This window comes from Scyliorhinus canicula, chromosome 2, assembly GCF_902713615.1.
Source record: "Scyliorhinus canicula chromosome 2, sScyCan1.1, whole genome shotgun sequence".
NCBI classification, from domain to species: domain Eukaryota; kingdom Metazoa; phylum Chordata; class Chondrichthyes; order Carcharhiniformes; family Scyliorhinidae; genus Scyliorhinus; species Scyliorhinus canicula.
In genome coordinates, this window is record NC_052147.1 from 5,321,128 (window position 1) to 5,347,376 (window position 26,249).

At 47.3% G+C, this 26,249-nt stretch overlaps 1 protein-coding gene across 2 annotated transcripts in view; it reads left to right on the top strand.

Annotated features, from left to right (window-relative positions):
- Positions 1-26,249, top strand: part of jag2b (jagged canonical Notch ligand 2b) — a 212,022-nt gene that overhangs the window by 68,818 nt on the left and 116,955 nt on the right. For both annotated transcript variants that reach the window (XM_038822142.1, XM_038822133.1), the window contains exon 4: positions 25,746-26,000. In XM_038822142.1, the coding sequence (XP_038678070.1) occupies positions 25,746-26,000 (255 nt within the window). The remainder of the gene's footprint in view (positions 1-25,745; positions 26,001-26,249) is intronic.

Consider the following 26,249-nt stretch of genomic DNA (forward strand, 5'->3'; position numbering starts at 1 on the left):
GAGAGGATTGGATAGCACAATAAATTTGGTTTAATTCCTCCTTGCAGCGCTAAGTGTAATGGTGGGTGTGTTTTTAAAAATGGTGATGTTCCAAGTTTAAATGGAAGTGTGAAAAGCACTCTAGTCCAATTGTAAATGCTGGTCCTTTCAAACTTGGCTTGTGGCTCAAGTATTTAGAATTACGTAACACCGGTGTGAGGGACTGATTTTGTATTGTGATGGGACTGATTTCGTATTGTGATGGGACTGATTTCGTATTGTGATGGGAGCAGTTTAAGGAATGCTCACAGGAAGCAGATCACACAATATTAAATAGGCTTTGATCTGACCCCCCCCCCAAAAAAAAACCTGTGACGGTGGCAGGACTCTCAGGGTGTTTATATATTTCGAGAAACAAAAACATCCTGGTTTCAAAAATAGAGACAAAATACATCTGAACGTGTATAAATCATTGACCAGGCCTCAGCTAAAGCATTGCGTCTAGTTCTGGGTGCCAAGCTCTAGGAAGGATATCAAAACCTTGGACAGGGTGCGAGGGCGATATAAGAGGGGTGGGGGAGTTCAGTTATGTGGATGAATTACAGAAGCTGAGATTGTACACTTCTGAACAGAGAGTAAAGGGTTTGATAGATCGCAGCATCCCTTTGGTGCAGAAGGAGGCCATTCGTTCCATCGAGTCTGCACCGGCCTTTCGAATGCGTACTCTACCCATGTCCGCACCCCCATCCACCCTGCCCTATACCCTGTAACCCGCACATCCCTGGATACTAAGGGGCAATTTTGCATGGCAAATCCACCTGACTCGCGCACCTTTTGGACTGTGGGAGAAAACCGGAGCACCCGGAATAAATCCACGCAGACATGGGGAGAATGTGCAAACTCCCCACAAACAGTCACCTGACGACGGAATTGAACTCGGGTAATCGGCGCTGTGAGGCTGAAGTGCCAACCACTGTGCCACCAGGCCGAGTAGAAACTATTTTCACTGGTGGTACTGCTCAATAACCAGAGGTGAGATTTAAGATAACTTGGCAAAAGCATCAGAGGAGAGTTGGGAAATCTTTTATTTAGTGAGCTGTGTGGAATAGGTTACCTGCTGAAAGGGAGGTGGAAGCACATTCAGTAGTAACTTTCAAAAGAGAGCTGGATCAATACTTGAAGCATATATTTGCAGGATTTTGGGGTATAGACGTTATTCCAGGCTAAGTTGGAAACATTTTTGATTGACATTGGAGTCTAGGGTTATGAGGGCAGGCTTAAAAATAAAGTCAAGGAGACAATCCAATCAACGATGAGCTGATTGAATGGCAGATTAGGCGTGAGGGGCCAAATGGCCGCCTTCTGTTTCTTGTGTTCCGATGTTATTTAATAGGGTTTCTCATTTTCTTTTTAAAATTTAGTGTGCCCAATTCATTTTTTCCCAATTAAGGGGCAATTTAGCGTGGCCAATCCACCTGGCCTGCACATCTTTGGGTAGTGGGGGCGAAACCCACGCAAACACGGGGGAGAATGTGCAAACTCCACACGGACAGTGACCCAGAGCCGGGATCGAACCTGGGACCTCTGCGCCGTGAGGCAGCAGCACTAACCACTGCGCCACCGTGCTGCCCTGATGTTATTTAATAGGGTGGAATTAATTGGGGAGCTCTTGGCAAGTCAGCACCAGCACTGCCTGAGCAGAGTTTCTATGAGCCACTCTGAAGTGTATTCATACCATTACATTAGGCCTAGTGACAACATTGTGGCTCTTCCACCTCTGCCAAACTCACTTTAATGTTTCCTCTGCCCAAAGCCAGTTCTTTGGGATCACCAAGGAGCGTCATTCTGCTGATTAGTCTGATGTACATTTAATGAATTGGGCAGCACGTATGCAAGACCAGTTTTGTTGTGGTGTCCGTGACACGGCCACGCTGAGAATGAGTGGATGGGGGAAAAGGCGGCAATGTTTTGGTTGCTAAATTAACTTTCCTCTTGCGAGGAATAAGTAGCAGTTGTACCACATCCATAAATAATAATCCTAATTCCGTCACTCATCCTCCACTTTATCCATTATAAATTCCCATTCCACATTTATATTGGACGTTTCTCAATGTCTCATGGTTTAATTGTATTCTGACCATTAAAGGTGCCTTAATAGTAATAGAGGGACAAGGGACAGATTTTTTTGTATTAATCCACGGGATGTGAGTATGACTGGCTAGGTCAACGTTTATTGCCCATCCAAATTGCCTTTGAGAAGGTGATGGGAGCTGCTCCGTTGGCACCCACTAGGGAGGAAGTCCAGAATTTTGACCCATTGACAGTGAAGGAACACTGATATGTTTCCCAAGTTGAGATGGTGAGTGACTTTTGGGGGGGGGGGGGTCCCCATCTAGCTGCTGCCCTTGTCCCCCGAGATGGTAGCGGTTGTGGATTCGGTAGGGTGCTGCCCAAGGAGCATTGGTGAGTTTCTGCAGTGCATCTTGTAGATGGTATACAAGGCTGTCTCTGTTTTGGAAGTGTGGTGGAGGCAGGTTCAATCGAAGCATTCAACAGGGCATTAGATGATTATTTGAATGGAAAAAATCTGCAGGTGTACGGGGAAAATGCAGTAGAGACAGTTCAGATGTGATGGACCGAATGATCGTCTGCCCAATGGCAATTCCGTGATTCTGGATATTGTCCAGGTCTGGCTGTATCTTATCCTGGACTCCTCCAGTATCTGAGGAGTTGCGAATGGTGCTGAACATTGTGCAATCAATAAATACTACGATAAAATAGTGACTGAATTATACTTTGTGCTTTGTCTCGTTTTTTTCTTCTGACACTGCTTCACCTGATTTGGCACTTGGTCTCGCCTCCTTGAGGGTAACTTCAACATTTGGGGATGGTATAGTCCACACACTTTTTCCTTCCATTTACTTCAATGGGAAGGAAAGCCACATGTGGTGTTTGATGGATGGCCAATTGGTATCATCCATTCATTCAATATTAGCTCCTTGTTTGCAGAGGTGTGAGATTATGATTAGTTCGCATACAAATTGGGATCCACGCTTTTGGAGCGTAGCCACTTAGTTTTCAATAATCTCCTGATGTGTGCGTCAATTCCTCGGTGAAATGGAGTGGGAAGATCTTGCTTCTCGGAATTTGACTACAAGTGAGTCACATAAAGCTGTGATCGAAGCCTGTCCACCATTCTGAGGGACAATTGTCTGCCCTAGCTTTCCCCAACCCACTGCCCCCTGGTTCTGACCTCTAACCACTTACTTGAGAACTGTGTGCGAAGGGAAATGACTTTTGTCTCCTGAAAACTAAAAACTGCATGTTCGTGCATGTGGGGAGTTTTACTAGTGTTACTCAGCTTGAGGTGACTTGGCACTGATGTAAAATCCATCTTTTTAGATTGATTCAGATCTTTTATTCCAGGCACTCGGGTGTTGTGGCTGAAGGAAGCTTTACATGCTGATAATGTCTGAAGGTGTGGACAATATCCTATTGACCTCTCTCTTTCTTCCTGTTGCCTCACAGCGCCAGGGACCCGGGTTCGATTCCCAGCTTGGGTCATTGCCTGTGTGGAGTCGGCACGTTCTCCCCGTGGCTGCGTGGGTTTCCTCCAGGTGCCCCTCCGATTTCCTCCCACAAGTCCCGAAAGCCTTACTTTTAGGTGAATTGGACATTCTGAATTCTCCCTCTAACAGGCGCCGGAATGTGGCGACTAGGGGATTTTCACAGTAACTTCATTGCAGTAAGCCTACTTGTGACAATAATAAAGATTATTATTATTTTATATGGACTTGTAGACAATGAGCAGCAGTCGATTGATACAATCCTTTTTTTTTAAAGAAACTTCCTCTTGGTGTATTTATTTCACTGCCGTGATTGATGGTGAGACAGGCAGGGCTATAACCAGTATTGGTGAAATACAAGACAATAGCGTACTGAGAAAATAAGAATGTCTAGTGTGTGGGGGCAAGTTGGATAACCAGGCTTGCGTGCAAACCTGGACGACTTGAGAGTCAGATTTTAAATACCTAAATGGCAGGTGGGCTAAATGTTCAATAAATGAAGTAATTCTCATAACTGACTCCTCTAAATATCTGACTTTCAATCAGTAACAAAGTGGAATGTGTCATACGTGCTGTTCCTCCCTTTGGTTCATGTGGCGCAGGCCTTGAACAGAAGTCATTGAACTGATACAACAACACATCTCGCTGAAGGTCTTTCATTTTGCGTGTTTGGGGGTATAGGGATGCTTATTTGTCTCCCTCCCCTCTGCTCCATCTTTGCCCCCTCTTTTTGAAATGGTGCCACCATTGTAGCAGAGGTGGACACAGTGGAATCCATGGTGTTATCCACACAGTGCAGCCCATGGAAGTACTTGGTTCTTCCTCTGTCTAAGCTGTACTGGTTGATAGAGACTGCAGCACACATTGTTTACAAGTAGACAAATAAGTGTATGGCAGTGTAGTGAGAACAGAATCGGTGTGATGACAGCCTTGCTTGGCACCAGTCCCAATATGAGTTGGGGGCCTGTGATGAATCAATTGGTCAGGATCACGGTTTTATCATAGAATTTATCATCGAATTTACAGTGCAGAAGGAGGCCGTTCAGCCCATCGGGTCTGCACCTGCGCTTACAAAGAGCACCCCACTGAAGCCTACATATCTACCCTATTCCAGCAACCCCCGCTTAACATTTTTTGGACACTAAGGACAATTGATCATGGCCAATCCACCTAACCCACACATCTTTGGATTGTGGGAGGAAACCGGAGCACCCGGAGGAAACCCATGCAGACACGGGGAGAACATGTAGACTCCGCACAGTTAGTGACCCAGCCGGGAATTGAACCTGGGACCCAGGAGCTGTGAAGCAACTGTGCAAAGCACTATGCTACCGTGCTGCCTATACAGGGTTGCCTGTCAGAGTGGAGCAGGTGGAGAATGGTGACCAATGTTTGGGGACAATTGAAACCCAGGAGGATGCTCCATAATCCTCGCGGTTCACAGTGCTGAAGGTTTTTTTGAGGACGAAAGCCATGTACAGATGTTGGTGCTGTTCCCTGCATTTCTGCTGTAGGTGCTGTGCAGCTACTGCCCATGCGTCCCTTAGGCAGAATGCGCTTTGGGACTCTGGGAGGAACTCTTCACCCACAGGGAGAAGTCGGCAAGAGGGGTGGCACGGCGGCATATTGGTTGGCACTGTTGCCTCAGCGCCATGGACCCGGGTTCAATTCCAACCTCGGGTGACCGTCTCTGTTGAGTTTGCACTTTCTCTCTGTGTCTGTGGGTTTCCTCCGAGTGCTCCGGTTTCTTCCCACAGTCCAAAGATGTACAGGTTAGGTGGATCGGCCATGCTAAATTGTCCCTTATTGTTGAACGGTTAGGTGGGGTTATGGGGGATTCAGTGATAGGCTGGGGAGTAGGGTGCTCTTTCAGAGGGGTTGGTGTAGACTCGATGGGTCTGGACCGCGCTGAAGAAACCTTGCGTGTCATGTTTGCCGGCTATCTGCTGGATCTCTACTATCTCCATCCACCCATAGAAAGCAGGTGGAGTACTCTGCTACTGGTTACATTCAACACGCTGACTAAATCCACTGCAGATGTTGGTGTAATTTGACCACCTCACTGCCAGATGTGGTCTTTCCCTTTGATAGCAGACGATGGTTTGGAGGTAGTTAGTGGTTTGGCTCAGTCCGTTTAAACCCGGTTGGCTATGCATCTTGAGCCTATGACCAGCTGTAGTCCCATGAGTCAGCCACTGTGTTGTAATCCTGTCTGTGGATGTCTGCCTTCTCACCTGGTTAACCTTTCACCACTGTGTCGTATGTAGGCTGACAGCAATTATGTTTTTAAACATGGTAACATGACGCAAGACCCAATTGGCCATGTGTGGAAAGCCTGATTCCTGTTTTGGCTGTTCGGTTTTTTTCTATAAATTTACATCGTCTTTGTCTGATTCTGGCCCAAGGCAGGTTATGCTGCTTTGATCAATAGAGTAATGGTTAGAGTCAAATGAAAGGGAGAATTCTGAATTTTATTTGGGACATTGGGCAATGTTGTGATCCAGGACATTGTTCCAGAAAAGAGAATTTTCATTTTTGTAGCACTTTTCACAATGTCGCAAAGCACTTTTCAGTCAGTCACTGAAGCACCTCTGAAGTATAGACTCTGTTGTAATGTAGGAAACATGGCAGAGAATGTGCATCCAAGCTCCCACACCAACAATGAGGTAATGCCAGATAATCTAATCCAGGAATGGCAGCTTGCACTTCGATTTTAAAGCAGCTAAGGTGAATTCACCTGAGGATGGAGCTGTGCTCCGAAAGCTAGTGATTTGAAACAAACCTGTTGGACTTTAACCTTGTGTTGTAAGATTCTTATTGAAAGAGATAACAGGGTAAATGCTGAGGGGATGCTTCCCCTATGGGAGAGACTGGAACTAAAGGGTCTTAGAATGGAGATGAGAGTTTTGTTCAAAGCGTTGTTGGTGTGAAATTCTCTTAGAAGACATGGAAGGAGAGTCGCTGTGAATATTTAATGTTAAGTTAGATTCTGCAGCACGGTGGCACAGTGGGTTAGCACTGCTGCCTCACGGCGCGGAGGTCCCAGGTTCGATCCTGGCTCTGGGTCACTGTCCGTGTGGCGTTTGCACATTCTCCCCATGTTTGCGTGGGTTTCGCCCCCACAACCCAAAGATGTGCAGGCTAGTAGAGTCCACAAACAGATCAATGATTTTATCAAATGGTGGAACAGGCTTCTGGGGCCGAATGGCCTACTCCTACTTTGTATGTTCATCTGACTGAAGGTGGCACCTTTGACCGTGCCAGTATTCCCTCACTACTGCACTGGAGAGTGTTGATCTGAATTGATTCTGGAAAGGGGCTTGAACTGAGCTTGCATGATGTAGTATGAAGACGGGAGTTTGGCAATGATGTAAGTGTTTCAGTGCTTCAATTTTCATTCATAAAAGATAAAGAATTTTTGAATAGATCTGTCTTTGTAATTGTGATTTCCTTCCCTCTCACCCTGCCCCCCCCCCTCCCCCTCCCCCCTCAGTTTAGATTTTAACATTTTAGAACATGGCATGTTCTTTCTGAACAGAAAGACAAATTGCACCTTTTTTATTGCAGTTTAAGCCCTGGATTCGTTTTGACAGATTGTGGAACACAGCTGAACTCCCAGGGTGATGGTGCTTGGTTGCTGTGCCTATCCGACGGGCTCCTGTGTGCTTTTGTCTCTCGTAGACATAGTTGAACTTAAATGCTACGAGCAAAGGCAGGTTCGGATACCTTGCAAACTCCACATGTATGGTGCTCAGTGTAGACTGAAAGGGGCTTGTGACATCTCACATGGCAGCTTCATTGCTCTTTCAGGTGATTTTAGTGACATCTGTAACAGCAATTTGAATTTATATGGTGAGCAAGGAACAAGAATTAATTGAGAATTTTGCTCCTGTTTACTGACCAAAGTGGGTACCCAGTGAAGTCACCTTGTCATGCCCATCAGTATTTAAAATTCTTTGATGCAAGTGTCAGTCTTAGATTATAGCTAGCAATCCTGTGTCTAATTCAGAAGGTTGAGATTCAATCCCCATACCAGAAATTTGAACCCATGATCTAGAATGATTGAGGCAGTTCTTCCACCAAGTCCTGTTCACCTATCTCCCCTATGCTCACTGATCTACAGCAGCTACTTGTTAAGCAATTCCTTGGTTTTAACATTCACACTTTTTCAAATGCCTCCTTAACCTTTCCCTTTTCTACCTCTAATGTTTCCCAACCCACAAACCTCCAAGATCTTGGTGCTCCTCTAATTCTGGCCTCTTGTTTATCGTCTAAGTGTTTCTCAAACATTTTATCCCGGATCCACTTCTGCCAACGTTTGGGGCCCAGCCGCCGTTCATTTCGACCCATGTCGGCTGACCTTTGCGACACACGCCACATTCGTTTACCTTTAATGCAAAAGGAAGCCTGCTTGGTCCTCATGATCACATTCCAATCAGGTTCATGGGAGGAGAGGGCAATGCTCATATCGGCTGCAGACTTCAGCCAGTTCCTTTGAGCCACCTTCATCTTTGTGCGAACGGAAAATCTAACCTCTCACATCTAGGTCGCCCTGAAGGGCAATGGTAACAAAATGCTTGTTTTACTCAGTACTGGATACTCCTGGGTGATGCTACTCCAGAATGCTGACAGCCTCATGGACTTTTGGTGTATTTTTAATGTGGTATCATGGTCAGCTACAGCAGCATAGTCTTTTCATTTGGAATCAATGTTAATAACACAGATCTCAACCTCAAAAGAATATTTCACCCACCACTTCCCTTTCAAAATCTGAAACTTCTCTCACTCACCAGTACTTCCCTGCATATAGCACACATGGGTTTTGCATCCTAAATTGCATTGGCACTGCTTTGTTCCCGAGTTAAGTTTCTTCTTTGTAGGGGTGTTCACCACAGACCCTGGAGCTCTGCACAGAGTTAACGCTAACACTGTTTTATCCTCCTGTGGATTCCCCTAAGGAGCTCCTTTCAGTTGATTCTGGCCAGTAGGTACACTGCCTATTTATGTCTCTGACCGTGTCTCATATCAAAATGATCCATCTTCACAGTCCTCTTGCCTTGTTTTCTAGCAGCTGGAAAATGGAAAGTTCTCCGTGATTTTGCACGAAACCCAATCAAACCCATGCACGTAAAGGGTGTGTGACGTCAAGTGTCTGTGCAGAGCATGTGACCTGCTCGCTGCTGCTTATAGTTGAAAGACTGCACACAGCTTCATTGCATTCTCAATTTAAATGTCGGAAGCGGCCATTAGGCTCTTCTCATGCGATCGGGACCACCGCGAGAACGCTGCGATTGATCGCTCTTCGACCCTCCTGACACCCACCCCGCTGGTCGTGGCCCACATTTGAAAAGCCCTGTTCTAATTTAATTGCTTTGCTGTTGGTCGCCTTGCCCTCTGCTGCCTGAGCCCTAACATCTGGAATTTCTGCCCTCCTCCTTTAAGACACTTCTTAACCACTGCCTCTTTTATCAAGCTCTTGGTTAACTGCCCTGGTGTCTCTCTATATGGCTTTGTATCAGTTTTTATTTTCTAACACCCCTGTGAAGCACCTTGGCATTTTGTATTTATATAGCGCCTTCAAAATAAGAAAAGTCGTCATGGTGGTCCTGCTTTTTAGAATGAAATGTCGCACTGAGGCCCTGCTGGCCCTCAGGTGATCATATTTATCCTTCAGTCATTTAAACATAATCCAGTCATTACAGTATTTCATTGATGTCTCTGGGACTTTGCTATGTGTGTAGAATTGACTGCCATGTTCCCTGCATTCCAATAGTGATTACAATTCAGAAGTACCCTAATGGTTGTCAAGTGCTTTGGGATCCCCTGAGATTATGAAAGGTGCTATAGAAATGTAAATGTGCTTGGGAGGCCTATTAAGTGGAGTGGCGAGCTCGTGCCAAAGCACCTTCAGGAGAGAGCAAATTTATTGAGAATTTTAAAAAATCTCAGTTGTCATTTATTTTAGATCAAGCTGTGGCAATGTAGAGATGTGATTCGGTCATCTTCTCAAGCCAGTGGAGAGTTGTTGGTTGGCTTCTGTCGTTCTTTCACTGCTTGGAGGATGTAAATGACTTTTTCACCAAATAAAAAGCACTGGCTTTCATTCATTTCCATAATGAGTCATTGTCTGTTCACAGTAATCCCTACAGAGAAAGGGAAGCCAGGTGCAAAAGGGATTCGGATAACCTCCGCAGTGAAGTGTGACATGAGCATTGTCCAGTAATTGCATAACATGCAAAGGCTGGCTGTGGGACCCATTAACTTCTTAAAACATTTATGCAGCAATGTTTTTTTTGCCCTTTGTTTCGTGGTTTTTTTTTGTGAGGCGACTGAAAACTGATAGTTTGCCCCTTCCCTCCCCCACCACCCAGATCCTAACCAAGCCAAGGACTCTAGAATTTCTATTAATTAATTTGGGCAAGTGAATGCAAGATATCAACTATTGTCCAATTTCTGTCTTTGTTTAAACATTGCTCAATTTGCCAAACTTGCTCTGTCCTTGCTTTGTGTGTAGGGTTGATGAACATTTAATGTACTGAAGTGTTCCAAGCAGATGGAACTAAGCGGGAAGAACGTCACATAAGATGATGCTTCCTAAACTATTTTCCAAGTAACCCCATTTTAGCACATGGCAATTAACATGACCCAGCAAGAAAGCAGGGTAATATTCAGCATATATTCAAAATCTGCACACTATAGATAAATATATCATACATCATATAAATATGGAAACCTGTTTTAAAGAACTTTTTTTAAAAAAAGTTCTTCTCAAGTCTGATTAAAAGCAATACTGGGGGAGAAGATGAAATAAGCTAGTAATATAAAGGAAGATAGGAAGAGGTTTTTTTTCAATATATAAAGGGTAAGAGAGAGGCAAAAATAGACATTGGACCACTGGAAAATGTGGCTGGAGAAGTGATAATAGGAAGCAAAGAAATGGCAGATTAACTGAATAGTTACTTTGCATCAGTCTTCATGGTGGAAGACACCAGTGGGATGCCAGAGCTCCAGGAGAACCAGGGGGCAGAGGTGAGTGCAGTGACCATTACTAAGGAGAAGGTTCTGGGGAAATTGAAAGGGCTGAAGTGAATAAATCACCTGGACCAGATGGACTACACGCCAGGGTTTTAAAAGAGATAGCTGAGGAGATTGTAGAGGCATTGGTGATGATATTTCAGGAATCACTGGAGGCAGGAAGAGTCCCCGAGGACTGGAAAGTGGTTAATGTAACACCCCTGCTTAAGGGGGGGGGGGGGGGGGGGGGGGGGGGGGGGGAGAGAAGAGAGAGGAGGGCGGCATGTGGCGCAGTGGTTAGCACTGGGACTACAGCGCTGAGGACCCGGGTTCGAATCCCGGCCCTGGGTCGCTGTCCGTGTGGAGTTTGCACATTCTCCCCATGTCTGCGTGGGTTTCACCCCCACAACCCAAAAGTGTGGAGGTTAGGTGGATTGGCCATGCTAAATTGCCCCTTAACAGGAGAAAAATAACTGGGTCTCTAAATTTATATAAAAAAAAAGAAGGGAGGGAGGCAGAAGACGGGAAATTATAGGCCGGTTAGCATGACTTTGGTCATTGGTAAGATTTTAGAGTCCATTATTAAAGATGAGATCACAAAGTACTTGGAAGTGCATGGTAAAATAGGACTGAGTCAGCACGGCTTCGTCAAGGGGAGGACATGTCTGACAAATCTGTTCTTTGAGGAGGTAACAAGGAAGTTAGACAAAGGAGAACAAGTGGACGTGATTTATTTAGATTTCCAGAAGTCATTTGACAAGGTGCCGCATAGGAGACTGAGGAGACTGTTTTAAGAGCCCGTGGTGTTAAGGGTAAGATCCTGGCATGGACAGCGGATTGGCTGACTGGCAGAAGGCAGAGAGCCGGGATTAAGGGGTCCTTTACAGGACGGCAGCCGGTGACTAGTGGTGCACCTCGGGGATTGGTGCTGGGACCACAACTTTTCACAGTATACATTAATGATCTGGAAGAAGGTACTGAAGGCATTGTTGCTAAGTTTGCTGATTAAGTGGCAATTTAGCATGGCCAATCCACCGACCTTGCACATCTTTGGGTTGTGGGGGGTAAGATCCACGCAGACACACAGAGAATGTGCAAACTCCACATGGACAGTGACCCGGTGCCGGGATCGAACCCCGGACCTTGGTGCCGTCAGGAAGCATTGATAACCACTGCGTCACCGTGCTGCCTATGCTTGACTATTTGAGGTCGCCGCTCGATGTCTACCTTACTTGGACAAGTTGTACTGATTGTATACATAAGCAATACCCTATCAGTGTGTTCAATTGTTTTGCACGACACTCCTGCAGCAGGCAGTAATAACCCATGCCCAGGGCCGGGCCTTCGCTGTTTCCTGGGCCTGGTTTCACTCATTTGCATTTAACATGCCAGCAGTGACTGTTCTGAAAGCAATTAATCGGCTAAGAGGCACATGAGGTGTTATGAAGGTTGTGAAAGGCATTTTATAAATGCAAAGCTTTTTCTTGAATGTTTTATAACTTTGCAGTGACCTTACTCTTCGTAGGGTGCTGATTCCTGGTGCCCCTATGCTTGCAGGTTTTTGGTAGCTTGTCCAGGAACTCCTACTCTCATTTTGCCCACACTGTCACGCAAGGGTGGCACGGTAGCACAGTGGTTAGCACCGTTGCTTCACAGCTACAAGGACTCTAGTTTGATTCCCGGCTTGGGTCACAGTCTGCGTGGACTCTGGACGTTCTCCCCGTGTCTGCGTGGGTTTCCTCCGGGTGCTTCGGTTTCCTCCCACAAGTCCTGAAAGATGTGCTGTTAGGTGGATTGGACATTCTGAATTCTTCCTGTGTACCCGAACAGGCGCCGGAATGTGGCGACTAGGGGCTTCTCACAGTAACTTCATTGCAGTGTTAATGTAAGCCTACTTGTGACACTAATAAAGGTTATTGATTATTATTCAGTGAGACTTAAAAAGAAAATCTTTAATCATGAAGTCCCTCCACGGCCTTGCTAATCCACCCTATCTTTGTAACCGCCTCCAGTCCGACAACTCTCTACATTGCTACAGCTCTGATCTCCTGTGCATCATCCACGTTCTTCACCCCACCTTTGGCAGCTGTACTTTTCAGACCCAAAGCTCTACAGTCCCACTCACTAAACCACGGACGTTCCCCTCTCTCTTTAAAAATCAACCTACCTTTATTGTCTCCATCTCTACCTTGGTGTCAATTTCTGGCTGATTACAATGTTGTGCAGTACCTTGGGACAAAAACAAGTCTCAATCAGAACGTCCGAGCCAGAGGTGAGATTCTTGACGAGGTTGGAAATGGTGTAGATGGAGGATTATTCAGTCTTCTGTAATGATGAAGAGCTTGTTTTTGGAGGCAGGGGTCGGTGACTATTTTTAAGGCTGGGTTGGATACTTGACTGGCGAGGAGTCAAAGAATATGATGGGTAGACAGGAAAGTAGACTTGAGGCCATGATCTTCAATGGTGGAGCAGGCCCGTGAGCTTGAATGCCCTACTGCTGCATCTTGACCATCTTAATCAAGGGGCTTGAACCTGTGGACCTTCTGTCCTTGAGATGATTGTGAGTCAAACTGAGCCACTACGCTTTTCGAGTTTTCCAAAATGAAGGAGGGGTTTTGTTGCACCCCAAGACTGGTAAATATGGTGGCATAGTTTCTTTATCCTTCTGACTCTTGCTGGAATTTTAACACTCAAACTTAAATGTTTTATGATGTAAATTTCCCCTCTTGGTTCTCAAATCCTGCCTCTCCCACCTCCTCCCTTCCCTACAACTCCCTTGAGATCTCTGCACTCCTTCAAATCTGGCTTCCCGATTTCCTTCACTTCAACGTTGGCAGTCACACTTTTGCAGCTGTACTTTCCAGTGCTTAGCAGCTGCCTAGGTTGTAACAGCAGTGGAATTTCACCCCACCTTTTATGGGACTGCTCAAAGCTTACCTCTTTTTTTTATTGTTACTTTGCCTAATATGTGGTTTAGTTAATTTCTGACCACTCCCATGAAGTGCTTTGGGATGTTTTACTGTGCATGCAGCGCGAGTTGTGATGATTAGTTCATGCTAATCTTTGCAGCATCTGAATCAGATAGCTGAAGTTTATCATTGCTTCACTGGCGCGCAGTGTTATTGCCGCTGCTGGTGCCACTCACTCTCCCAGATACCTGCTTCAGCTTGAAACTGTGTTCATGCACGCGCCAAGTCAATGACAGGATTGGAGTGTGATGCCTTCAAGGTAAAAGAGCTCGCTCATACTTGAAGAATGTTTACCTGGAGGTGTGCATGTGGATGCAACATGCTAGCAGGCTACGGAGCAAGCAGCGTTGGTTAGGCAAGTGATTTAATCACTTGAATGGTGGTAGTCTTTGGTTGAAGGTCTGTTAATTGGGAGGAAAAATTAGCATTCATCCCCCCCCTTTTTAAAATGAATTTTGGGTCCATGCCAGTTAACAGTGGCTCAAAGAATTGTACACTCACTTCTGAGTCAGGAGGTCAGCACTGTTGCTTCACAGCGCCAGGGTCCCAGGTTCGATTCCCAGACTTGGGTCACTGTCTGTGTGGAATCTGCACTTTCTCCCCATGTCTGCGTGGGTTTCCTCCGGGTGCTCCGGTTTCCTCCCATAAGTCCTGAAAGACGTGCTGTTAGGTGAATTGGACATTCTGAATTCTCCCTCTGTACCCGAACAGGGGCTGGTTTAGCACAGGGCTAAATCGCTGGCTTTGAAAGCAGACCAAGGCAGGCCAGCAGCACGGTTCAATTCCCGTACCAGCCTCCCCGAACAGGCGCCGGAATGTGGCGACTAGGGGATTTTCACAGTAACTTCATTTGAAGCCTACTTGTGACAAGCTGTTTTCATTTCATTTCAACAGGCGCCGGAATGTGGCGACCAGGGGCTTTTCACAGTAACTACATTGCAGTGCAAATGTAAGCCTACTTGTGACAATAGTAAAGATTGTTATTATTATTAATCTCCATTCCAAAAATCTCCAGGGAAGGAATGCTGCACTGTCGGAGTTACAATCTAAGCCATTTAAACCAAGGTCCCGTTTTGCCTTTCAAGTGAATGTAAAGATCCCATGGTACTAGTTAGAAGAATGGGGGAGTTCTCCTGTTCCCTAGCCAATATTTTCCCCTCAAACAGCATCGCTGAGACGGGTAATCTGATCGTTGTTGCATTGCTGTGTGGGCAGCACGGTGGCACAGTGGGTTAGCCCTGCTGCCTCAGGGCGCCGAGGTCCCAGGTTCGATCCCGACTCTGGGTCACTGTCCATGTGGAGTTTGCACATTGTCCCTGAGTTTGCATGGGTTTCACCCCCACAACCCGGGTAGGTGGATTGGCCACGCTAAATTGCCCCTTAATTGGAAAAAATTAATTGGGTACTGTCACAATTAATTGTCACAATTGCCGACCACGTTTCCTACATTACGACAGTGACTGCACCTCAAGTGCTCAATTGGCTGTCGAGAGCTTTAGTATGTTATGAGGTTGTGCAAGGTGCTAGAGAAATTCAAGCCTTTTCTTCTGTCTGCACTTCACCCTCTGTACTCAGTGAGTCGGGAGTGCCAATTCCAGGTGGTGGTCGATTCCTGAATTGTGTTTATTCAGGTTGGGGTGGAGGGGGCCTTTTAATGCAGACTCTAGGTGCGGTAATTAGTCCTACAGAATAGGAAGATGTGAAATGTGATGTCTGGCTCGTGCCTGGTTATCTGATTGTGTTGCCAGGGACTGGCAGTGCTGCAATTAACCTCAACGTCTCCAGGCTCGGGAGGGGCAATAATCAACCATTGATCCTGCTTCTGGTGACTGTCCAGGAACAGGTACTTGAAAGTGTGTGTGTGTGTTCATGCGCATGCCAAGTCAACAGCAGAATCCGAGTATTATGTTGTGCCCTTAAGGCAAAGCAGCTCACTCGCACTTGAAGAATGTTTACCTGGAGGTGTGCATGTGACCCAGCATGTCGTAGGGGAGGGAGCCAGCAGTTACAGGAGTGTGTTCAGCACACTTCCCATTTGGGTTGGCCTTTGGTGTTTGAAGATTGCGGTTTTGGTTACCTGCTGTTAATTGTGAAGAGAAACAGCCATTTCTTTTCCTTTTTGAAAGTAAATTTGGGTCTCTCCCAGTAACAGTGGGGATAGGAGTGGGTTCAAAGCCCAAGGAAGTGACAGTATGTGCACTGTACAAAGAATTCACAGCTAGGGTGGAGCTGACAAGTCTGTTAATTGCACTTGTCAGGGCAAGACCTTAATAGTTCTCTCCTGACTTGGCAAAACTGTCTTACTTATCGAATAAACAGAGTGTTGGGTGGGGATTAAACTCCACATTTTCACAGTGGGAAATATCTGTGAGTGGTTCAGTTCAATAGTATGCCAGGGAGTGGTTAGCACTGTTGCCTCAAGGCACCGCGACCCGCGTTCAATTCCCGCCTTATTTGAGGAAAGATGTAGTGGAATTGGAGGCAGTTCAGAGGAGGTTCACTAGATTGATTCCAGAGATGAGGGTTTGTTGTATGAGGAGAGAGGGCGGCACGGTAACACAGTGATTAGCACTGTTGCTTCACAGCTCCAGGGACCATGGTTCGATTCCTGGCTTGGGTCACTATCTGTGCGGAGTCTGCACGTTCTCCCTGAGTCTGCGTGGGTTTCCTCCGGGTGCTCCGATTTCCTCCCACAAGTCCCGAAAGATATGCTGTTAGGTGAATTGGACATTCTGAATTCGCCCTCTGTGTACCCGAGCAGGCGCCAGAATGTGGCGACTAGGGGATTTTCACGGTAACTTCATTGCAGTGTTAATGTAAGCCTACTTGTGACAATAAAGATTATTATTATACTCTAGAGTTTAGAAGAATGAGGGGAGATCTAATTGAAGTATACAAGATGCTAAAAGGTTTGGATAAAGTAGACGTGGAGTTGATGCTTCCTCTTGTGGGGTATTCTAAAACGAGAGGTCATAATCTTAGAATAAGCGGTAGCAAATTTAAAACAGATTTGAGGGGCTGGTTTAGCACAGAGGGGCTGGTTTAGCACAGTGGGCTAAGACAGGCTTGTAATACAGAACAAGACGAGCAGCATGGGTTCAATTCCCGTCCCAGCCTCCCTGAACAGGCACCGGAATGTGGCGACTAGGGGCTTTTCACAGTAACTTCATTGAAGCCTACTTGTGACAATAAGCGATTATTATTATTGTTAGGAGAAACCTCTTCCCAAAGGGTGGTGAATCTGTGGAATTTGCTACCCCAGAGCGTGGTGGATGCAGGGGCGGTGAGTAAATTCAAGGAAGAGTTGGACAGATTTTTAATTGGTAACGGTTTGAAGGGTAATGGAGGACGGGCAGGACGGTGGAGTTGAGGTCAGGATGGGATCAGCCATGATCACATTGAGGGTGTTAGGCTCGGGAGGCTAAATTGCCAATTCCCGCTCCTCGGTCGTGTGTTCTAGGGAGGAGATGCTCTGGCTGATTTCGCAATCCAGCTCTTGGTATGTAACATTGCAGTTAACAGATGAGGATCTTGCCAGCCATGATAGAATGGCAGAGAAGACTTGATGGGCCGAATGGCCGAATTCTGCTCCTATATCTTATGAACTTGTGTGTCCGTGTGGAGTTTGCATGTTCTCCCTGTGTCTGCGTGGGTTTCCTCCGGGTGCTCTCGTTTCCCCTCCCCCACAGTCCAAAGATGTGTGGGTTAGGGGATTGGCCGTGCTAACTTGCCCTTTAGTGTCGAAGGATCTACAGGTTAGGTTATGGGGCTAGGGCGGGGTGGACGATGGAGTGGACATGGATAGAGTGCTCTTTCGATGGGTCGGTGCAGATTGGATGGATCAAATGGCCTCCTTCTGCACTGTAAGGATTCTACACTGTGAAACTGCTTGAGAACACCCCATGATGTGAATGAGACAGAGCATCATCATGATGTGGATTTCATCGGTGTTTTCAACACACGGGCCATTCTGACCATCCTACATGTGCCAGCTCTGTAAAAGAGCTATCCAATTGGTCCCAACTCCCTGATCTCCACCCTGGTTCATAGCCCTGCAGTCTTTTTCTTTAATAATGCATCCATGGGGAGAACGTGCAGACTCCACACAGACAGTGACCCAAGCCGAGAATCGAACCTGGGACCCTGGTGCAGCGAAGCAACAGTGCTAACCACTGTGCTGCAGTGCTGCCCAGTATTTTCTCAATGTTTCTTTTGAAAGTGCTTCCAGCTGAGTTGCACCAGCCTTTCAGGCAGCATCTTCCAAATTGTAATAACGTCTTTTGATTTTTGTGTTTGAAAGTGTGATCTGCTGAACAGGAATGTAAATTATTTGTTTAAAACCATTTTGCGATCTGATATGAACGGCACAACCTACAGTTCTGCAGTGTCCTTTCAGTCCCCATGCAATCCAAAAGCTCTTCACATGACGAGGCACTTTTAGTGTAGGCATTGTTGCGATGTAAGGAACAGAATTATAAAGTTTTGCGTTGGCTGCTCCTGTTGTCAACATTCATTGATGCCTCGGTCCACGATTCGTATCTTGAGCAAAAGGTACTGCTGTTCTTTAAGTGCTGACATGACCGTAGACGAGAGTATGAATGGTTGGAATAATTCACGGTTGAGCTTGGGTGCTGTTCTGACGATGGTGTTTCAAACTAGGCGCACAGATGTTTTCCACATGCTTTAGGTGGAAGGACTGTGGTATTTGCAGTACACCGATACCTGTGGCTGGAGCTTTCTAGTTAGAAAGGTTATTTTTGATCAAAACTCTTTAAATTCAATAAAATGATATGCGCTTACAAACTTTTGGAAAATTTGTCTTGAGCCCCCTATCCCCATTTGTGATGGAAATCTTCTAAATGTACCTTGCTCACAACTTTGGAACACCCCGACTGGTGAGCGAAGTTGATTATTGCGTGACAGGTTTACGTTGTGAGGTTTCATTGTGAAGATAGGAATTTATGAAAAGTAGAGGAACTGCATCTGCATGAAGGGTTTTATCTTAATTTTATATTTTTAAATGGCAGTGTTTTTTCCACCATCAAAACCACAGGATATTTTGTAAAAGTCAATTTCAGAAATTAATTATTAAACTAATTTGGAGTGTATTTTAAATAGAAAATGAGAAAAATATAGGGCGCGATTCTCCGCTGCCCATGACGGGTCGGAGAATAGCGGGAGGGCCTTCCCGACATTTTTCCCGCCCTCCCGCTATTCTCTCCCCCCCCCCCCCTCCCCCCGCCGTTTTTTACGGCGAACAGCGATTCTCCCCAGGACGATGGGCCGAGTTCCCAGGCCTTTACGGCCGTTTTCACGAACGCAAACACACCTGCTCTCACCGTTCGTGAAAATGGCCACAAAGTGCCGGTCCCGGACAACCATGGCACCGATTGGCACGGCCGCACCACGGCCGTGCCAAGGGTGGCATGGGCCTGCGGTCGGTGGGCACCGATCGTGGGCAGCGGGTCCGATACCCGCGCACTATCTGTTCCTCCGCCGTCCCGCAGGATCAGTCCGCGGGGCGGCTGAGGGGCATGACGGCCCGCGCATGCGCGGGTTTGACGCATCTGCGCGATGACGTAATCCGCACATGCGCGGATTGGAGCCGTCCAACCCGCGCATGCGCGGCTGACATCATCGTGCGCGTCAGCCGCCGTGACGCTTGGCGCGCGGACTTAGCGACGGTCGCTAAGCCCGCGATGCCGTGCTTCACGGGGCCGCGCTGCTAGCCCCGCCCGGGGGGGGAGAATCGGGTCCCGGGAGGGGGTGTGGAGGCTGCCGTGAAACACGGCCAGTTTCACGGCAGCCTTTACGACCTGCCGCATTTGCGGAGAATCGCGCCCATAGTGTAACTTCACCTGAATATTAGATTGAATGGAGTAGAATCCCGAGAGTGCAGAAAGAGGTTGTTCTGCTCATCGAGTCTGCACTCACCGTCTGAAAGAGCTCCCTAACCTAGGCCCCCCCTCCCCATCCCAGTCGGCCCCCACTTAACCTTTTGGACACTTAAGGGGCAATTTAGCGTGGCCAAACCACCTAACCTGCACATTTTTGGTCTGTGGGAGAAAACTGGAGGATACCCACCCAGACAAGGGAAGAACATGCAAACTCTACACAGGCAGTCACCCGAAGTCGGAATCGAACCCGGATCCCTGGTGCTGTGAGGCTGCAGTGCTAGCATGAGTCCCTGGCGCTGTCAGAGAGCAGTGCTAACATGGGTCCCTGGCACTGAGACAGCAGTGTTAACCCGGGTCCCAGGCGTTGTGAGGCAGCAGTGCTAACCCGGGTCCCTGGCGCTATGAGACAGCAGTGTTAACCCGGGTCCATGGCTCTGTGAGGCAGCAGTGCTAACCCGGGTCCCTGGCGCTATGAGACAGCAGTGTTAACCCGGGTCCATGGCTCTGTGAGGCAGCAGTGCTAACCCGGGTCCCTGGTGCTGTGAGGCAGCAGTGCTAACCCGGGTCCCTGGTGCTGTGAGGCAGCAGTGCTAACCCGGGTCCCTGGTGCTGTGAGGCAGCAGTGTTAACCCGGGTCCATGGCTCTGTGAAACAGCAGTGTTAACCCGGGTCCATGGCTCTGTGAAACAGCAGTGTTAACTCGGGTCCATGGCTCTGTGAGACAGCAGTGTTAACCCGGGTCCCTGGCACTGTGAGACAGCACTGCTAACCCGGGTCCCTGGCACTGTGAGACAGCAGTGTTAACCCGGGTCCCTGGCACTGTGAGACAGCAGTGTTAACCCGGGTCCCTGGCACTGTGAGACAGCAGTGCTAACCCGGGTCCCTGGTTCTGTGAGGCAGCAGTGCTAACCCGGGTCCCTGGTGCTGTGAGGCAGCAGTGCTAACCGGGGTCCCTGGCACTGAGGCAGCAGTGCTAACCACTGTGCCACCGTGCCGCCCTAATATGCCGATATATTGATGCAATGAAGTAAATTCGGCTAAGAAGAGGCTGGTTTTGAAGCAGACACACAGTGGCAACAGGCCTGAGCTGAATGGCAATTTGTTGGGTAATGTCTTATAGCGGAATCCATTTCCACACTGCCAGCTACTTCTTCCAAATAACTAAACTACCATTTAATTCTGGATCAGCTCATACAGTGAGAAAGGATCGAAAAAAAGAAAAAAGTGGATTGATGGTTATAATATTAATGAACTATTTGCTTCCTTTATTTATCTTACAGCACTGAAAGGAGCCATTCAGCCCATCAAACCTGTGCTGAGTCTTTGAAAGCGTTCTCCAATTCATATTATTCCTCCCTCCTCCTCTCCTCAGCCCAAGTATTTGCCCAATTCCCATTTAAAAGTTACTGTTGAACGTGCTACCATATTTGCGTTCCTCATCTATCCACTTGGCTTATTCACTGGTTGCCTTTATTTAGGAACTGTGTAAAGAGGTGAGGGGGAAACAGGGCCTTGATTGAGTCCATCGTACAATAAATCGCCTTGTTCCAAGCTTTACTCTGTGGATGACCTTATAACAGTGAATTTTACAGGCCATCCAATTGTTGGCCCCCATGTTGAGTCCAATGCAGTTGACATTTGCTATCCACACACGCTGACTTTCCACTGAATACCAGCTGGGCACAGGGACAATGTTGGCTTCACCTCTTCCTCTCATCCCCATAGCAGCATGGAGATGTATTTCAATACCCTGTTTGATGTTGGTTGACTGCATGTGCCAAACATTGAACTTGACTTGCTGGGCCAGTATGAACAAAAGGAAACTCCTAATTTCTATGTCACCTTTCATCAGCTTGATGTCCCAGTGCACTTCACAGCCAATCAAGCCAGTGCTGTAACGTGGGGAAACGGGCCAGCTAAAATATGCCCAGCAAGATCCCTCGAGCAGTATCTCTTTATCCGAATAGTTAGTATGTGGAACTTGCTACTCATGGAGCGGTTGAGATGAATCGCACAGATGGGGTGGAAGGACCAGAAGGCATGAGTAAGGGGACACCCATTAAAGACTGAGGTGGGAGGGTAGTGAATCTGTGGAATTCTTTACCACAGAGCTGTAGAGGCTGAGTCATTAAGTATATTCCAGATAGGCAGCACGTGGCACAGTGGTAGCCCTGGGGCTGCGGCGCTGAGTACCCGGGTTCGATCCCGGCCCTGGGTCACTGTCCGCGTGGAGTTTGCACATTCTCCCCCTGTCTGCGTGGGTTTCACCCCCACAACCCAAAGACGTGCAGAGTAGGTGGATCAACCACGCTAAATTGCCCCTTAATTGGCTAAAAAATAATTGGGTACTCTAAATTTATATTAAAAAAATATATTCCAGATAGACAGATTTTTAATGAGTGAGGGAATCGAGGGTTATGGGGATAAGGTGGGGAAGTGAATTGAGGATTATATCAGATCAGCCATGGTCTCATTGAATGGCGGAGCAGACTCGATGGGCCGAATGCCCTACTTCTCTGTCTGGTCTTACGGAGATGAATCGCACAGATGTATTAAGGGGAAGCTGGATAAACTAATGAAAAAATATTTCACAAGCACCTGAAAGGCCAGAGGGAAGCTTGATTTAGTATCTGACCCAAAAACCAGGAGCTCCGATGGTGCAGCACGCAGTAGGTACTGCCCAGCAAGGGTCGGCCTAGATTATTTGCTCATGCCTCGGGTGAGACTTGAACCCATAACCTTCTGACCCAAAGCGAGTGCTACCTACTGAGCCATGACTGAATGTTGGACACAACATAATTGACCCAGCACTACATGGTAAACCCCTTTGTCAACATTTTAATGTAAGCAGCCTCACCAGCGTGGGAAGTCGGAGACTTGGGGAAGGAATGCGGAAACTCATTGTGTATTTCAATGTCTACCCCGTTAAGGCACACAACAGCTGAAGTGTGTGGCTCTCTTAAATCAGTCTCTGTTGCTCTCTCGTGCTGGGCGGGTGTGGCGAGTCCAACTGTCTTGAGAAAATAGCGAGACCCGATATTTGTTTTGTTTCAGAATTCCTTAATATTTCCGTTCTGGCTGGAAAAAAAACCTTTCAGCAGAACTTCCTGGAAAGTTTGTAAGGAAACTCGGAAACTCAAAAACAATGTGTGGTTATCAAACTGTGCAGTCCCCAGCTACTCCCTTAATCTTTGAACGGTTAATACTCTGAATTCTATATGTTAAAGACTGAGGTGATGAGAAGAAGGGGCGTTTAATTTTTTTTCGCCTGGTTTTTGTTTTTAAAAATGAGCTTAATTCTTTAATTTGTGATGCCTGGCATCTTATAGCCCTTCACTCCAGTGAACCTGAGCAAGAATGTTCCTATACAGCCATGGGAGGCATGATGCCCCAACTTGATCCTCTCCGTGCTCTCGATACATATGTGCGCTCGCTCGAGCCGGATTCACCTGCCCGTGATTAGCATTAATGATCCTAGTTCTTGAGGGGTAAGTGTGTGCATTCACCCATTCCCTTCTCCCCCTGAAGCTTCTCGCCCCCCCCCCCCCCCACATAATTGTTGACTCGCTCCTTAAAGAAGGCAATGAACAACAGCCACCTAGAGTAAAGCCCCTCCTCCGATCCCCGTATAGTGTACTTTCCAAATGCAGGAATTTCCACAATCCCCCAACCATGCCAACGCCTTAGGTGGTGCCGATGCCCTCCAGCCAAGCAAGGCTCTCCTTCGGGCCATTAGAGAGGCAAAGTCCAAGACATTGACCGTCTTCCCCCTCCTGCGGCCCCGGCAAGCCCGACACACCGAAGATCACCACCATTGAGCACGGCTCCACTCTAACTCCCAAAATCTCTGCCGTTGTTTTGAAGGAGGAAGCCCAGAACTTAACCAGCTTAGAGGCAGGACCAAAACATGTGGGAGAGGTTCGCCGGCCCCCTCGAGCAACGCTCACATCTGTCCTCTACATCCACTCTTAACGTGCCCTACGTGCACTTTAAACTGATTCTCACTCAGCCTTGTGCACGAGGAGGTAGAATTGACCCTATGCAGAACCTCGCTCCACACCCCACCCTCCAAAATCAAACCCAACTCTTCAGTCCATTTTCCCTTTTAGTCCAGCAAAGTCTTCGCCATCTATCTCATCAAAAGACAGCTCCCTATCCACAAGTGAAGCAACGGTGAAACAAAGAGAGTTCCTTTCATGCAAAGTTCCGTAGCTGCAAATACCTAAAACCATTCCCTCCTGGGAGTTGGAACTTTTCTACCAACTCCTCCAGCCCTGCAAACCTACCCTCCACCAACACATCTCTAAACCACTCAGCCCCATCCCTCACCCAGATCTTACGATGAATCCTTCCCCCGTGTCTGCGGGGGGCTTTCTCTGGGTGCTCTGGTTTCCTCCGACAGTCCAAAGATGTGCAGGTTAGGTGGATTGGCCATGATCAATTGACCCTTTGTATCCAGGGATGTGCGGGTTACAGGGGATAGGGCAGGGTGGATGGGGCTGTGGACATGGGTAGAGTACGCATTCGAAGGGTCGGTGCAGACTTGATGGGCCGAATGGCCTCCTTCTGCACTGTAAATTCTATGATTTAAAAAAATAATAAATTTAGCGTATCCAATTATTTTTTTCCAATTAAGGAGCAATTCAGCGTGGCCAATCCACCTACGCTGCACATCTTTGGGTTGTGGGGGTGAAACCCACGCAGGCGCGGGGAGAATGTGCAAGCTCCACACGGACAGTGACCCAGGGCCGGGATTCGAACCCGGGTCCTCAGCGCCGTAGGCAGCAATGCTAACCACTGTGCCACCGTGTTGCCCAATAAATTCTATGATTCTATGGTAAAAGGTGTGCTGCTGCCGCAAATCACACCTGAATTTGGGATGATGCTTAAGGAAAGAAAAAAGGGGAGATCCTTGCATTCATATTATGCCTGATTTGATTATGAAAAGCTCTGCACTTGTGGGGCTTGTCAGAACTAGCAACTGTGCTTTTGGGAGAGTGACTAATAAATACCATAAGGAATTCAGGAGAAACCTCTTTACTCTGAGAATGTGGAACTTAGGGCGGCACAGTGGGTAGCAGTGCTGCCTCATGGCGCCGAGATCCCAGGTTCGATCCCGGCCCCGGGTCACTGTCCGTGTGGAGTTTGCACATTCTCCCTGTGTCTGCTTGGGTTTCACCCCACAACCCAAAAGGATGTGCAGAGTAGATGGATTGATCACACTAAATTGCCCCTCAGTTGGGAAAAGAATTGGATACTCTAAATTGATTTTTTTTTAAAGGGAATTAGGGACTTGTTGTGGATGAGGTGAATAATATGGATGCATTTCAGGAGAAGATCAACGTCCGGCAAATAAATAGAAATGATATGTTGATCATCAAATGCGGAAGGGTGGTGCATGAACGCAGATGTGGATCTGATGGGCTGAATGGCCTGTTTCTGTTCTGCACAAACTTTAAGATATCCTGTGGTGGCAGGAAATCAGAAAACACTTTGCAGCTCATTGAGTACTTGTCTCTGATCACTGTTGCAATGTTGGAAATGTGACAGCTGATAGTGCACAGCAAGCTCCCAGAATCTGCAATGGCCAGCTCGGTTGGTTTCTGGTGATATTCGTTTCAAGGGTTATTTATTAGCTGGAGATCTTTTATTTCAATTGAGGAGGCAGATGGGGCCTCGGTTTAACGTTTCGTCCGAAAGAGAAGCTCAGGCAGTGGAGCACTTGCTCAGTAGCACATAGTCTATGTAGGTTCAAGCTTCTGGAGTAGGACTTTAATGTACAGCCTCCTGAATTGGGCAAGTGTGATCACGGAGTGAAATTTGTGCCAATGAGGAATCACTTTTTACACTCCACTCCAGGACAGTGAAAATTCAGTAAAAAAGGCTATGGGTGCAGGTGATCAATTAGGAAGTCCATGTCAGTCCGTGATGGTTAACTTTGTCATGCAAGGGATATGCAGCAAAGGCTATCAATGGTGTTGTGATCTAATTGAATGAATTACCTTGGCATGCGGGGCTGACCGGCTTCCTTCTGTTCCTACTCTGGTGGGGGCTGTAAGTATACCTCTGTAGGTGTCAGCACCCCTCTGTAGAGGTGGAACATTGTAAAATGTTCTCATGTTTCTGTTCCTGCACATGAAATGTGGGTCACGGGTGAGGATATGAATGAAGAGGTCCGCAGTGTTTGAGTTCCTCCTTACCTACGTGCCCTTGAACACATTGGTCCCAGTATGCTAAACGGGGCCAGTGATAACTTCATTGTCCACTCTACAAAACAAAAAAAACTGATATACAGTCAATTATTTCTTCCCCTTGTTTAGACGAAGGGCAGCTCATCGAGCGAGCTGCTCACACGGGAATGATCAACCCCGGGACCCAGTGGATGACCATGCAGCATAATGGACCCGTGGCTCATTTTGACTACAGCATACGTGTGATGTGCGAGGAATATTATTACGGCACCGGCTGCAACCAGCTCTGCCGCCCACGCGATGACGTCTTTGGCCACTTTGTTTGCGACCAGAACGGGAACAAACTCTGTATGGAGGGCTGGATGGGGAACGACTGCACCAAAGGTAAGGAGATTCCTGCTTGGCGGGTGTAGCTCAAACCAGACTGGAGCAATAAAACGCAAGCTTCAGCCTTGACTCCTTTAATGGGATCCATCCATTTACAACGTAGACCTTGGAGAGGATGCAGATGAGAGATGCCAGGCTAATAATGGGAGGGAAGGACATCAGGTACAGGGGGAGTCTCGCGAAGCTGGGATTTTCCTGAAAGCACAGAGGGCAGGTTTAGCAGGTGTGTTCAAAATGAAGGTTTTT